Here is a 15,247-nt window from a genome sequence, read left to right as displayed (position 1 = left end):
TGGCTCCAGTTGCACTGACTTCTGCTTCATGTCTTCTTTGGTTGGCGACGACACAGCCAGTTCCCACAATAAAAAACGTGGCCACAACTTGTCAAAACTAACGGGTCGAGACCTTTTCTCTCTCTGCGCAAGTTACATTAGTTTGTCTTTTATCAAAAGTTTTCAAAAGTTGTCTTGTCAGAGAGGGGCGAAGAGGGACGTGCAGAGAAACCAACACCAGGACTACTGGAAACTCTACTCCTCTCTTGGACCGTGCTGTCAGCATGGTATGTCCACAACTCACCGTCGATCTGCACTTTAATAACGTGACTCTATGAGCTCTAATGACTAATTGCTCTCATTGTTCACTTCTTGCTGTTATTAACTGCCCTTTTCTTTTTCTCTCTGGGAAAGTTTCTGACTTATAGGTTGTGTAATTTACCGTTAACAGCTGTACCTCTGTGTCCGTTACTTAAGCAGTCATGAATAGGCTTTAAGGCTGTGGTTTGGCTCACTTTGGATAATCTCCTCTATGCAGCTGATTTTCTGTGCATTTTGTTCACAGGATTACTTTTGCTGCTCAGAGTTTCACACACTTCAGCAACTGTCAATGCATCTGTGCATGACAGCTGTGCAATAAAATGTGCATAAACAACAATACTATACTGTGTAAATATTGAATTGTATGTCTTTTTATGTTAATTCTGAACGTTTAGTGACTTAATTTTGGGACACAAAATTGAAAGCAATTCCTATACATTGATCTGATGTGGATGTAAACACCCTTAAGTGAAAGCTGAAAAGGCATCACTTTCACCTCATAGCCATTGTTTCATTGTAAATCACATATGATGGAGTACAGAGCCAACACATCAGTGATGTGCACACAAACCTACAGCCCTGCTGCACTGTAGCCAGTAGATCTTTGGCAAATGTATAATAAAACGTTCTGTACGCTGAGCTTTTTTTCCATCGTATCCCATAGTCAAAAAGCTACACTGAAAAGGGGAAAATGTGTGTTTATTCATGATTGATGGCTAGTCAGGTTATGCAATATGGGTTGTGTGAGTGTGTTGGGGGAAGCGTATCATATGCGTATTTGCAAGTGTATACCTGTGCAGGGTGTTGGCCCTTTCGCATTCATTAAATGTATGCTTACATACAATTCCAGCACTCAAATATGGCAGGTAGAGAACGAAATCAACTCGAATGATCTTTTGAATGATATAAGCTGATAATATGCTGCCTCCATTCTGCAGCTGCGCCACAGCTGTAATTTACTGTGTTAGTGGTCTCCCTCTTTGTGTTTTTTTTGTGTGTAAATCGTATTCCCCTAGCACGGCAATAGATCTGATGAGCTACTCTTTTCAAGTACTGACACAACATCATAAAGGTTGACAAGACATTACAATTTGGTTTTGGCTCGTGTTTCTTGTTTCCTGTTTTGCTATCTGATCTTCATCATGGAGCAGCTGGTTCGGATGGAAGTTGAACATGTATGGCAACCTGATCGGGTCATGAGTGCAATTGAGTCCAATGAGTGTTTAATATACTCTTGAGTCAAGGTGAAAGCATTACAGAAATGCCACTTCGTTCCGAGTAGGCAGGTCGCCTAGGAGACATTACAGCAAAAAATGGCTCCTTTTCAAACACGACATCAACACGTAAAATTGCATACATGAAAGGATCTTTGTTCTGTCGGTTTGTGGAAGGTTGTGGCGTTTGCAAAGTCCTTTACATTTCACATATGTGTGACAAAGTATTTTTGCCACTTTTTGGTTTTATACTCAAGTTGAACAATTTTCTTCTATTTCTGTCCTCTTCAGTACTTTACTGTTTAATGGTCACTTTAGAATGATTAATGTACATTTTAGGAACAAATTGTGGATTAAAATTAAGGGACAAGACTACATAAGGAAAGGTAAATCGCATATCCCACAGTACCACAGTTAAACATGTCGGTAATGTAAAACTCTTATATGATAAATTATTATGCGCTTTTGACTCTTTACATTGTTTCATATAATATGTGCCTTGAGCGGTGTTGGATATTGTTGGCCAGCTATTGACTGGCCGCTGCTGTTAAACTACTTCTAACATCAACATTACCTAACGTGTATTTTTAGATTGGTTATTTATGTGTGTAAATGAGTGCTGTTGGCAGGCTGGCTTGCCTTGATTTGCCCCTGAAGGGACAAATAAAGTATTTTGTTAATACCTTGAGAGTTAGTAAAATTAACGTTAAAATCAAATCATCATCAAATCAACTTTAAAGCAAACAATCAGTAATATTCAGCATTATTGGAGATGTGATCCAGTGTAACTATATTTGCACAAATACTTCTAAAATGTTTCAGTTAATTATCTATAAATATATAACAAAACAAAGGTGTTTTCAGAGATTAGATTGCAAGGTTGGACCACTGCTGCATGCTTTTGCACATTCGCTATATCTGTTCAGTGAGTGTGGTTGCCTGTCGCCTGTGGTTCCCATCTGAACCCAGAGATAGACCTGGGCTGACCAAAAATGTACAATCGCTCTGTTTGTGCTGGTGGAAGGGGGGTGTGATGCAAGAAGATAATTTAAGATTAGCCAAGGAGAAAGAGATAAATATACAGAAGTTATTTTGCAGAAGATTGGAGGAAGGCCCACAACTGAAGAATAATCAGCAGTATTTTCTCTCTTCTTTTGAAGATGTGTTAAAAGTTAAGATTAAAAAAAAAAAAATCTTACTTTTAAGCAAAACGACTACTGTGTGCTAATTGATTCCTTATTGACAATCTACAAAGAGACCTATCACAGAGTTGCTGTGTCGTTAAGAGCTTAAGGTTGCACTGAAATTTCCAGACTCATACAACTGACTGAGCACTTAGCTGTATTTGCAGTTATATACAGGCCCATGTCAAGGACAGTATTAACATTTTGTGATTAGGCTGGTACTTTCATTGTTTTGAAGGGGCCTTTTTTCTTTCAAAGGAAAAAGTGTACACCACCAAGGTTACTCACAGATCTGATAGCTTTCTGTCAGCAGACTTTATCAGTTCACAATACAGTAATACAATTAAATCAGGTTCAGGTAACCTTGACGAATCACAACCCAAGGTAAACTGAATCTGGAGGTGACTAGTGCTGCAACCAGTTACGAACTTAATTGTTGGACGGTATTTAAGACAGCATTACTACAGCAAAAGTCTGTTTTGGTCCATAATCAATGGGTCTTTCAAATGTTGAAATAATTGGAAGAGCTTCTCTCCTGCCTTGTTGCCAACTATATCTACAACGTGGTCCACCCTTGCACCTCAGCACCACCCACAGCGTGAACCAATGTGAACATGCGAACCTAACACCTCCCGCTGGGTTCTCCCGCCCACATGTCACCCAAGACTATCCCACCTTCACCCAAAGTTCTGCCTAGTGGCTACTGCTCTTCCCACTTTTCCCCTCCTCTCTATTTGTGTGCACATGCATATTTTTATCACTGTCTCACTCTCCCCTGTGCATGTGTGTATACATATTTCTGAAATCACCTGACTTATGTGGCCATGTGTCTTGACCAGCCACAAACTTTTCTGGGGCATAGCTCTCTTGTAATTTTCCATTCTCACCAGCTGATACCAGCAGTGGAGTATACAAATCATCCAGCTAGATGCGTCATGACCTAAGCCAGTTTGGCTCATGTCGATCCATTTTGGATCTTGCCCACTCATCTGACCTAACTTAGCCTAGTTGGTGAGAGTGTGTAGTTTAAGCATTGTCTGGTGATCTGACACTCTTTTGCAGAGAGGGTTTCAATATTCTTGCTGAACAGTGAAACCAAGCATTGGTGTTTTCTGTGCATTTGTGTAAGCTAAACTTCCAGTGTGTAGGACTGACTGGTATCTACAGTAGCAGTGAGGGTGAAGATCGCAACCAGTTGAATGACCGTCGCCTAACCCTCCCTTACGGTGGTTGCTACAAATGCAAAAAAAAGATACACGTGAAAGACCCTCTCAAGAGTGTTAGGTTTGTCCGTTCTCGGCTACTGTAGAAACATGGTGGTGCAACATGGGGATTTAGTAGAAGAGGACCTGCCACCTCTGTAGATATAAAAGGTTCGTTCTAGGGGGAAAAAACACAAAGATTCTGAGTTTCAGGTAATTTTACACCAATGAAAACATAATTATGAGCATTATTGTCCATTTCTGCTATAGATCCTCCTAAATCCTACACACCAGTCCTTCAAGTAGCAGATAATTCAGACAATGGAATCATCTTCTCATCATATACATTTTCATAGAACAAACCACAGTAGGCTAGTGGTTTAAAATAGTCTGTCTCTTGGAAATGTTGCCTAGTGATCACCTAATACAGATAACGTTGTGACAAATTCATTGTATTTTCTATGTCTATTTCACAATAAAAGCCACCCCGAGTTAGTTTAGAGAATGGTTTCAATGTGAATCAGCAGCAGTAGGTAAAGTTGGGTTTACTTACACAGTTACTTAACACAGCTCTGATGCGGCTGGGGAGAGTGACGCTTAAAATAGAATTAACTACAATAACCACCTCACGGTCGTGTGCCTCCATACACCAGTCAAGTTGCTGTTTACATCCATGTCTGTCCAGACTCATATGTGCAGTGAAGACATAGAAGGAATAATATACTATAATGGCATGCATGATTCCAGTGAAAAACACGCTGTCCTCACTTGGAGACTATTTTTACAGAGGAGAACAGAGGACTGATGGAGTCACATGGTGCAACGACAATCAACTGACATGCTCAGTATCAGCAAAACCAATGAGCTGGTTGTGGACTACTGCTATATGTCAACTAGTGTGTGAGTTCATTGAGAGAGACAAAAAACAGACAAGTTCCTTGTATGTGTTCTCATACTTGGCCAGTAAAGCTGATTCAGATAGGACACACACTTGTAGCCCTGAGACAATGCTTGGATGCAAATGTGGATGTTGCTGCAAAGAGGCCACAAAATCTAAAACATGGATGCTTCACACAGATCTTCAAGCCGGCAGCACAGAAGATCTATATAATCACCACTGTTTCAAGGTGTGCAACCAATATTAGTGTCACCGATTCAGTATCCAGCTTGATATGAAATGTGATCCCCATCGCCCCCTCTATTCCCGAGTTATGTCATTGAGTAATTACCAGAAAAGTGTTTTTGTAGAGCATTATGATGTCACAGCGAAGTTGACCTTTGTTCCTTTGGATGTGAAATGTCATCACTTCATCATTTTGTTCTATCAGACATTTGTGATAAGCATATCAATTCTTGAGTTATGGCTAAAAACATGTTTGTAATGTCACTTCTTACTTGAGTCCAAGTGGACGTTTGTGCCAATATTGAAAAGTTTCCCTCAAGACATTCCTGATACATGGCTGTCACGAGAAACAACCCGAAAACATAATAACATAAATAAAAACGGTAACGTTGGATCAAAGGCTTGTTATTTAAATCCAGTGTGGGAATGGCGGACCCCGCCACTAACAATGAAAACTACTAAAGAGGGAGGTTATTACAGAATGTAATACACTGGATAGCTATTGCTGAAATGCCAACAATATTGATTTCATGACAATATTTTAGTTCTATTCAGGCATTACAGTGTACAAACAGCATGTCGGAGTCTCAGTTTTTACCCATATGGAGCAGATCCTTGTTAATTAATGAATTTGGAGTGCTGCATAAATTACAGCATGTCTTACTGTTGTGTTTTCACATGGCAGAGTGGAGGCCAGAGTTTAGCACACACATGCTCATTTCCTCCTCTAAACTCTCAGTGGTCTTAAGTCCGTCCCCTGTACACTTTACTCCTTGCATATTGTTATAGACTGAAAACCTTACACACGTTGTTTTTTTGCAGGTGTGGGTGGAAAATTGTTTTAACTGGACTGTTCATGCCAATAAGAAACATTACCAACTGATTATCATTTTAGTGTCTTTTCCCTCTTGTTCTTTTTTGTTCATGACAAGATGGAGAAACCTCCACTGGACAGCAATGAGGACAGAGCCTGGCTTGGCGAGGGCCAGTCGGAAACTCAGCTGACAAGCATAACTCCAGATCTGAGAGCTGAGACATCTGATGAAGACCGGCCAGCATGGGACTCTAAGATCCAGTATGTGTTGGCCCAGGTGGGGTTCAGTGTGGGCCTAGGGAATGTGTGGAGGTTCCCATACCTTTGCCACCAAAATGGAGGAGGTGAGTGTCTGAAAAGAAAGAACTGTACGTTTCCACTCAGTGGTTTTGACTGATCATCACGGTAACTCTCTTGAAACCAGCAGCGGACAACTTTTTATTTGGGAATTTTGATGCTGGAAAACACAGCGAAAAAGACAAATTATTCAGAAATCGAAATGAGGCAAGCAAAATAATAAAATAGATGTGAAGGGGTGTACAAAGTTAAATAAGTTAGGTGTGTGTTTGTACGGCGTCATGTTTTTAAATCCTCTTTCCTTCCTTCTTCTCCTCTCCTTCCTTCCAGGGGCCTTCATGCTGCTGTATGTTTTTCTTTTACTGATTGTGGGAGTTCCACTGTTTTTTATGGAGCTGGCAGCTGGCCAAAGCATTCGCCAGGGCAGCATCGGTGTTTGGAAACACATCTCCCCAAAGCTGGCAGGGATCGGTTACTCCAGCTGCATGGTAAGGATTTATAGATTCAGTATTTGTGTACAATATTTTTTTCTGGGCTTTTGGATCAAACTGTTGGTGTTTGTCCAAAAAGTCAGACTTTGAATTATATGTTAGTTTGGCAAATAAAAGCCTAAAATGAGGAAGCAATAAAATCCCTTTCCATCCTGTATTCTGAAAGGCACCTTAACTATGAGCACTGTTCTGAAAAAAAGATTGATGTTTACACACACGTCAGCAAAGTGATTACTCATAGTATCTCGGCCAGGCTGCTGTGGTTTGTAAGCTGGCTGGCTTTACATGTTTGGGTTTCAAAAATAGAGCCATTATCAGTCATTTTAATGTGAGCCCCATAATAAAGACATTCACAAGATTGAATGTTTACTTCCACTCCTCTCATTAAAAAGCCATTGCATGTACTACCTCTTTTCTTACCCTTCTGTAAACACCTTTCCTTTTACTACTTGCTACACTGTGTGTATACTTAAGAAAGGACGATGACATCCCGCCATGCTGTAATGTGAGAGGGCAGTGCTCTGTAGTGCTGGCAGTTTGTTGCGCAACACTTTTCTCTACAGACGGACAAGGCAAACACTGAGTAGACAAGAACTTTCTGTGTACATACTCTACAGCGTACAGGCGTATACTTGTATGCTTAAATGCCCAAGCTTTTTTTAACTTATTTTTTTCCTAGAAGCCTCATCGCTCTTTATGTCAATGTCAGTGTCACAATTCACTACGCTTTTAGCATACCAGCTTATTAATAACTTACGGCGGTGGAAAGTAACTTAAGTATATTTACTGAAGTGCTGTATTTGAGAAAAACTCTTTCTTACTTTTACATTTTTATTTTCTGCTCCTTTCTACTCCGCTACATTTAATTACTTCAGTTACTTGTCACTTTATGATTGAGATTAATAATACAAAATATAAATCAACTTATTAATTATGTTAATTAACTACTGACATTAAAGTGATGAACACATTCATGCATCAATGATTATAATTCAGCAACATAAGTTATTCTGAAAGGGGCCATTCTGCATAATAAGTACTTTTACTTTAGGCACTATTAGTATATTTTCATGCTATACTTACTTGCTATACTTTTGCTTGTGACAGAGTATTTCTACACTGTGGTATTAGTACTTTTCCTTCTTCTACCAATGATAACTAAATAATGTTTGGGTTTCACATGCATAAATTAGAAAAAGCATTTTTGGCCTTGAAACAATTCAATTCAAAAAACTTTTGTCCCCGGGGGGCTTATATAACTTTCATATAAGCTCAGCACATACTGTTTCCTATACTGTACATCTCAAGGACATGCTATGTAAATATTGATAATTTGTTACATAAATGGTTCATGAACCCTGTTTTTCTCCTCTAGGTCTGTTTCTACGTGGCTCTTTACTACAATGTTATCATTGCTTGGAGCCTGTTCTACATGGGTAATTCTTTTCAGTATCCTCTGCCATGGCAGCAGTGTCCAATTGATGTAACAACCAATGACACAGGTACTTCAATTACTCATCAAAATGACACATCACATACAATAGATGCCAGGCCAATGTCTTTAGATTTGTCTTTACTCAATTAACAGTGAAAGAATGTGCAAGCTCTTCCCCAACGTCGTATTTCTGGTTTCGGAAAGCCCTTAACATCACAAATTCCATCCAAGAATCTGGAGAGTTCAACCCCATCATGACAGGCTGTTTATTGGCCGCTTGGGCAATTGTCTCCTTGGCTATGATCAAGGGCATCAAGTCTTCTGCAAAGGTATGATAGCCTTTTTTTGTCACCTCAGATTGCAACATAGCTCCTGTCAAATGGCTGCTAGGCAGTTTTTGTTACCCTCTGACAAACCCAGGCTAGCTTTGTCCCTCTGTTTCCACTCTGTATGCTAAGCTAAACTAACTAGCTGTCCATTACTTCATCTGTGGTGGACAGACACGAGTGTGATATCAATCTTTTCATTTAACTCTCTGCCAGAAAACAAGTAAGTGTATTTCCCAAAATGTCAAACCATTCCTTTGAAAAATTTTGGCACTGAAGTCATCCATTCTTTTCTTTTCTTTTTCTTAGGTGATGTACTTTTCCTCAGTCTTTCCCTATGTGGTGCTCTTTATTTTCCTCATCAGAGGGTTGATGTTGGACGGCGCGATGGACGGTATCACCTATATGTTTTATCCTAGAGTAAGCACACATTTCATTACATTTCTCTTAATTTTCATTTTTTTCTGATGATTGCTTAATAAAATGTTCAGAGAGTTTTAAGAGGATATTTTCGAAGTTTGGTAACCCTTACAATAATTCAGACTTGATGAGACTTTATTATGTGATGGTTTTCAGCTGGAAATCTGGGGTAGTGTGCAAGTGTGGCGGCAGGCTGCTACTCAAGTGTTTTTTGCCCTTGGACTGGGCTATGGCTCCGTCATTGCATATTCCTCCTACAATCCAGTCAACAACAACTGCCACAGGGACGCACTGATGGTCTCCTGCATCAACTTTATGACGTCCGTGCTGGCCTCTCTAGTGGTTTTCGTCGTGCTGGGTTTCCGTGCCAAGAACATCGCACTGCGCTGTGTGACTGAGTATGGATGTGTGCATGTTTGTGTGAATATTAGTACTGGTATTGATAGTATTGGTCAATTAATAACAATATAATTTCTAATGCTGGCAAAATAAATACTGTCACATAAGCACTTATGATTTTCTTAATTGCAACACACCAAATAAACAGAATTCCAAAGTCCAAAAAAAACATGTTCTTGTTTTAAATATGTATCCAATTCAGGCACATTTGCAGTTGATCGTTAAATGTAAGAAATCAGTTATGCAGTAATTTGACAAAAGTATTGAAGAGAAACACTCATGCACTAACGAGCAAATATTGATGAAAAACAACAGTATAAGAGCATCTAAGGCTAGAATGTTAAACAATAGGGATGCACGATATTGGATTTTTGCCATGTCCAATATGCCATTATTTTTATGCAGACATACAGTGCTTTTCAAAACGTACACATTCACTGGGCAAAATTAGAAAACAACTTGGTCAACAGTTTGCACTGCATACACGTATGCATAATTAAAGCATCATCTAATCAGCCTGTCATATCAGTAGAAATGATCATTTCTGGCCTATGCAAATATATTATTTTAAAGCTTTTATTGACTGATGCCGATGATGTGCCAATATTTTCGTGCATCCCTATCGTGCAATAATTGTGCAATAATCCATGATATTTTAGTTGGTTCCTAATAGTTAACAATAACAATTATTAATACTATTGAAGCACATTTTCATGGCGGACATCACCTTTCTTAATTTTATATTTTTATTCTAACTTCTTGCAGAAATCTTGGTATCCTAAACCTCATGATGCCCACTGAATCTAAACAGCACTCGGTTCCTTCTGGTTGGCCTTGGATCAACGCGACAGATCCAAGCTCTGTGTCTTTGGCTGTATACAGAGAGTGGTACGCTCACCATGGCACCATGGTGGGTCCTAACATCACTGACTGCAGTCTGGAGGAGGAAATGAAGAAGGTATCCTTGAGATATAATTTTAATGTTTATGTTACTGTTTAAACTTTCTTTACGCTTTATACATATATCAAGACATAATCATCACATTCTTCACAAAGAGATATAACCAGATGACAAGAATCTCAAAAACAGTCAAACAAACAAATCAAAGTATATAGTTAAAACAATTATGAGCATGAAATTAAAGCTGGAGTTGGAAACATTGGTAACACTAGATTTTGAAAGTATGCAACTGAAAAAATCCCCCCCCACCAAAAACGCTATCTTGCCCGGCAACGGCCACAGATACCAGAATGTTTTTTATTTTTTTTGTCAGTGCATTGTAAATTTTGATTGCTGTCTGCATGTCGAGAGAGTTCCAACAAATATAATAGAAGATGCTGATAAAAAAATGACCAACTCTAGCTTTAAGCAGTTTTATTTTTAAACCGATCTGACTTGTAATGTAGGTGTAGGTGAATATAGTCATGGAAGCCTAGATCACCCTTGCATAGACGGTTTAAGTGAAATGTTAGTGAGCGACACACAAACTTGAGTAGAAGAGTGGTCATGCAGCAATATCTAGTAATATGGACTGGCGATTGGTGTCGAATCAGGCCTGTCATGTAGCAACTGGAGAAAATCTGAGGTTCAAGAAGCTGTTTCATCCATCAGGTACCAGGAAAAGTTTTGATGCAGCTACTGTTTCGAGAACACATTTTTGAAAGAGAAAAGGATCACCACGGGTTGCTTAATGAGGTGCATGGCACTGGCTTGCTTAAAAGAAAAATCAGGAGGGTGAACATTTCAATAACAATAGTAAGTAGGTGGAGTGCTGAGGTTCCCAGGACTCCCTGAGTAATCTGTGAGGTACCATAAAGTATCCAACTGGCAAGAGGAGGAAAACGTATGGGACAGTGTATCCAGTAGGTGTCCAGGAGAGATGGAAGCAAGCTGTGATGGAGGAGGGAAAGGAGAAACTAAAGAAACAGAGCAAGGGGGGCTCAAAGTCATGTTATCTAACAGTGTTTATTGTTTTGTCAAAAAATAATATACTACAAAAATAGAAGTACGGGAGGAGTATATTGTCGTACTGAAATGTGTATTTTTTCAAGAATGTACCACAGTGAGCTTATATTACGAATTCTTCGACCGGATTTGTAGATTTTGATCTACCATGAATGTGCAAAGCAGTTTGAGATGTAGTTTTAAATGTGACTTAGCGCAGCATGAAATGAAGTAGCACAGTGGCTTAGAGGCCGCGGTAGAGTAGTGAAAAAAATTCCTCACCCCCTACTGCAGAGAACTACTACAGCCATGCTTCTATTATGGTGCTATTATTTGTTATATTGGAAAACAGTGCATGGAGCAGGCAAATACAAGTTTCTTCAGTCAACATTTATAAAATGTTGTGTTCAGGTACCTCTACCCGTCCTGCGCTAGGTGTTTTTTTTTTTTAAGACTCAAAATTTTCCCCTTTAACAGACTAAACACATACACACACATTATATACACAAATGCGTACAAAAAAATGAGTACAAAAACAACATATAGAAATATGAGGTTTTGGGTTTGTTTGTTTGTTTGGTTGGTTCTTTGTTTGTATGTTTGTCTGTTTTAAATGGATGCTTGAAAATCTTGTTCCAACGCATCATATACTACACCATTACACATGATCTAGTAAAGAGTTCAAAGATGACCTCATTGTATCTCACAATCCCTTTCTGTGCAGGGTGTTGAAGGCACAGGCCTGGCATTCATAGCATTCACCGAGGTGATGGCCCTTTTCCCTGCCAGCCCCTTCTGGTCCGCACTGTTTTTCCTGATGCTGCTCAACTTGGGCCTCAGCACCATGTTTGGGACCATGCAGGGAATCCTCACACCTCTCATGGACAATTTTAGCCTCCTTGGGCGCCACCGGACCCTACTTACTGGTAACACACATGCATCAACACAAGTGATGCTTTGTACTACAGGCACAATTTTTGTTTAAATGATTCTTGTCCAGACATATGTGGTTTAATTGATTTATTATGTAGAAATATTTCTCTGTAGGCAGGACATTTTGATATATATGTACAGCAATGGCTGCATTTTTACTTTTGTTAAAATTCAGTAATCTATTGCCTCTTTCATAGCTGTTGATAATAGTTTGAAGCTTGGAGAAAAGATCTGGGGCAGACAATACTAATCATTAATGCCAGTATTTGAAAATAGAAATACTCCAACAAGATGTAAACCTAAGATTTCTGTCTTTTAGATCATATCAGAAATACACCATGTTTGCTCAGCTAACTTCTATTTTCTAACACTGTCTGCCTTCTTATTTGTTTCTCAGTGTCCAGCTGTGCTTTGGGGTTCTTACTGGGACTGTTGTTCACTCAGCGCTCTGGCAACTATTTTGTGACGATGTTTGATGACTACTCTGCAACTCTACCATTAGTCATTGTAGTGATCTTTGAAACCATCAGTGTGGCATGGGTTTATGGAACAGATCGGTAAGAAACCTCTCTGTCATCTTATCTCTATTAAAATGATTCTTATTTTAAAATCTCATATTAAATATTTTCCATCACTGCAGCTTCCTGGATGACATTGAAGTAATGCTCAATTGGCGCCCTCCAGTGGTGTACAAATACCTGTGGAAATATGTTTGCTTGCTGGCGATGGTTGGTCTTCTGGCTGCCAGTTTGTTGCGCATGGTCTTCAAAGGGCCCACGTACACAGCCTGGAATCAAAGCACAGTAAGCTGTAGACCACTGCTTTTTATCCTACACACAAGAGTTACACAAAGTACCCTTTTGTATAGTTAACAATGTATGTTACATATACACCAAGATACCTCTCCATATTGATCCCCCAAGTGCACTCAATAATTACAAAAACTGTTGATGCTGATGAAGCACATGTTATGTTATCTATTCACATGCTAATATTGACTGCCATAAAGACCCTGTTTTCTTAAAGGAATCATTTAGTCATTAAATACACTTAAATCTTGAGCAGTATTGTGCCTGCCCATGTTTCTCTCTCTGACACGCTCTGCCTCTTCTTCTCTCCAGGCCTCTGAGATGACTCTTGAGTACCCTGGCTGGGCCCTTGCTATGATTGTCATGCTTATAGTCTTTGCCAGCTTGCCTGTGCCCATTCTCTACATCCATTCCATGTTGAAAAACCGGAGGCTACATGATGTTCATTCCGACGAGGCAGTCAGCCAGGAGGTGCACCGCGAGTTGTACACAAAGTGCAGCTCCACCGAGCAGCTGGATTCAAACTCCCACCACCAAGTCCCTTCTGAGGAAGACGGGAATCATCCCAGGATTACCTTCCTGCCGATCGGCAGTGAACACTACCGGCTCCTGCCCCAGCAGGAGGAGGAAGATGAGGAAGAAGATACAGGGGTGTAAGCACGGCAGTGGGAGGATAGCTGTATGTGAAAAGACAAAATGTTTAAAAGTTGGTCCTCAGAGTGTACAAGCAAGACCCTGCAAAAATAATTGCAGAGTGAAGAGAGGGCAGTTGTGAACAGAATTATTCTTTATCCAAGGAAAAGTCTTTGGGTTGCACCGGTTTTATCATACTCAGCAAGCTCTACATTGTTGAAAAGGTTTTTTAACTATTTATATTATTGAAGGTGCATTACCAGTCAAAGCAAAAGCTTTTTAGATTCTGTAATGATGAAACTACATCTCCTCCTTGTACCTCCCTCCTATTTGTTTTCTGAACCACTTGTACTGTTCAGAAAATAAAAAACATCGCAAATACGCAAAAAAGGAATAAGCTGCTATATTTGTTGAAACAAATAATTCATGGAAGGTTTTATAGTACAAAATTGACCAGCCACCAGCATGTCAAACTTGTCTTGTATATTGTTTCTGACGACCTTATTTCATGTATGAGTCATAAGTAAGTTGGGTGGTGGCTGGTGAATTAAGAACGGACAAAAATGGGCTTTATGATGAGTATTTTTAGCTAAATGTCAAGTATGGATGTCAAGATTGCATGAAAACATTGTACCTTGAGGAACTGTGTGTGTGTGTGTGTGTGTGTGTGTGTGTGTGTGTGTGTGTGTGTGTGTGTGTTGTGTGTGTGTGTGTGTGCGCGCGCGCGCGCGCGTGCACTTGAGCATTTGTATTTTTCTGTTGTGTTGAAATGACAGTTGTTAATATGTCAGAAACATAACTTTATTTTACTTTATATTTGTATCATGTTACCTCATAAGACCACGGCAATGTTTTTACATGTGTTCAGTCTAGTGATGTTGTACTGTACTAGATAAGGACTTAAATAAACCTCTAGATGGCAGCAACCTGACTGGGTGTGCCTTTTTTATGATTTGCACATCATCTGTCAAACCTGAAGCTGTTAACACTCTCAAAAGATCACAGATGTTATTCATAAGGCCATTACGTATTATTTTTTTCATGTTTATTTGGGTTAAGAAAGAAATGTTTGTGGATGTTCTCTAATTATGCATGAAGCTGAAGGACCTTACTGAGGTAATGTTTCACATTTTTGACTGGGACATTGTTAAAGGGCTCAGCAGACTGATGAATGGGAAAGGTAATTTTTTTCACAGTAGCTTTAACCATCGCTTTATTTGAATCAAAGACTTTTGCTACTGCTACTCACATCATCTTGGCTTGAAACCAAGTAATGCTGTTGTACATTCGATGCCTTTAACATGTTTATCAGAATTTACTAAATTGTAGTTGAGGTTAGGGCAGGGCAATATATCCATATTATATTGTTACCGCGATATGAGGCTATATATCTTCTTAGATTTTGGATATTTTTTATAGTTATATGGCCTAAGTGTTATATACCATCAATGTATCCAAGTTACTGATGATAATCAAAAATTATATTGTGTTAATATTTTGTGAAAGTACCAACAGTCATCCCTACAATATTGTTGCGATATTAACATTGAGGTATTTAGTCAAAAACATTGTGATATTTGATTTTGTCGTTAAGTCCTGAAGTGCTTTTGACAAGGTTTTTAATATCGATATATATACCGCGTATCATGATATAGCCTAAAAATATTGTGATATTAAGGCTATATCAGTTGAGGTGTTATCTGTTTGCTTATCAGGTGCTAT

General features: G+C 39.2%; 1 protein-coding gene across 1 annotated transcript; it reads left to right on the top strand.

Moving 5' to 3' along the window:
* Positions 1–66: 66 nt before the first annotated feature.
* slc6a16a (solute carrier family 6 member 16a) lies at positions 67–14,456 on the top strand. Its single transcript, XM_084372056.1, has 12 exons — positions 67–266; positions 5,956–6,181; positions 6,465–6,622; positions 8,001–8,127; positions 8,214–8,389; positions 8,696–8,806; positions 8,963–9,204; positions 9,971–10,163; positions 11,875–12,076; positions 12,481–12,640; positions 12,724–12,886; positions 13,205–14,456. The coding sequence occupies exons 1-12, from the start codon at positions 264–266 to the stop codon at positions 13,547–13,549; spliced, it is 2,106 nt and encodes a 701-aa protein (XP_084228182.1). The 5' UTR covers positions 67–263; the 3' UTR covers positions 13,550–14,456.
* Positions 14,457–15,247: the final 791 nt, after the last annotated feature.

The sequence above is a fragment of the Pagrus pagrus genome, assembly GCF_965226575.1.
Source record: "Pagrus pagrus genome assembly, chromosome: 13".
NCBI classification, from domain to species: Eukaryota; Metazoa; Chordata; class Actinopteri; order Spariformes; family Sparidae; genus Pagrus; species Pagrus pagrus.
This window is presented reverse-complemented; position numbering and strand designations above follow the sequence as displayed.

Excerpts from the sequence above, each read along its gene's own strand:
- slc6a16a (XM_084372056.1), top strand. Across the intron at positions 6,182-6,464 it reads TTGCCACCAAAATGGAGGAG|GGGCCTTCATGCTGCTGTAT; the intron begins GTGAGTGTCTGA and ends CCTTCCTTCCAG. Across the intron at positions 12,077-12,480 it reads CCACCGGACCCTACTTACTG|TGTCCAGCTGTGCTTTGGGG; the intron begins GTAACACACATG and ends TTTGTTTCTCAG.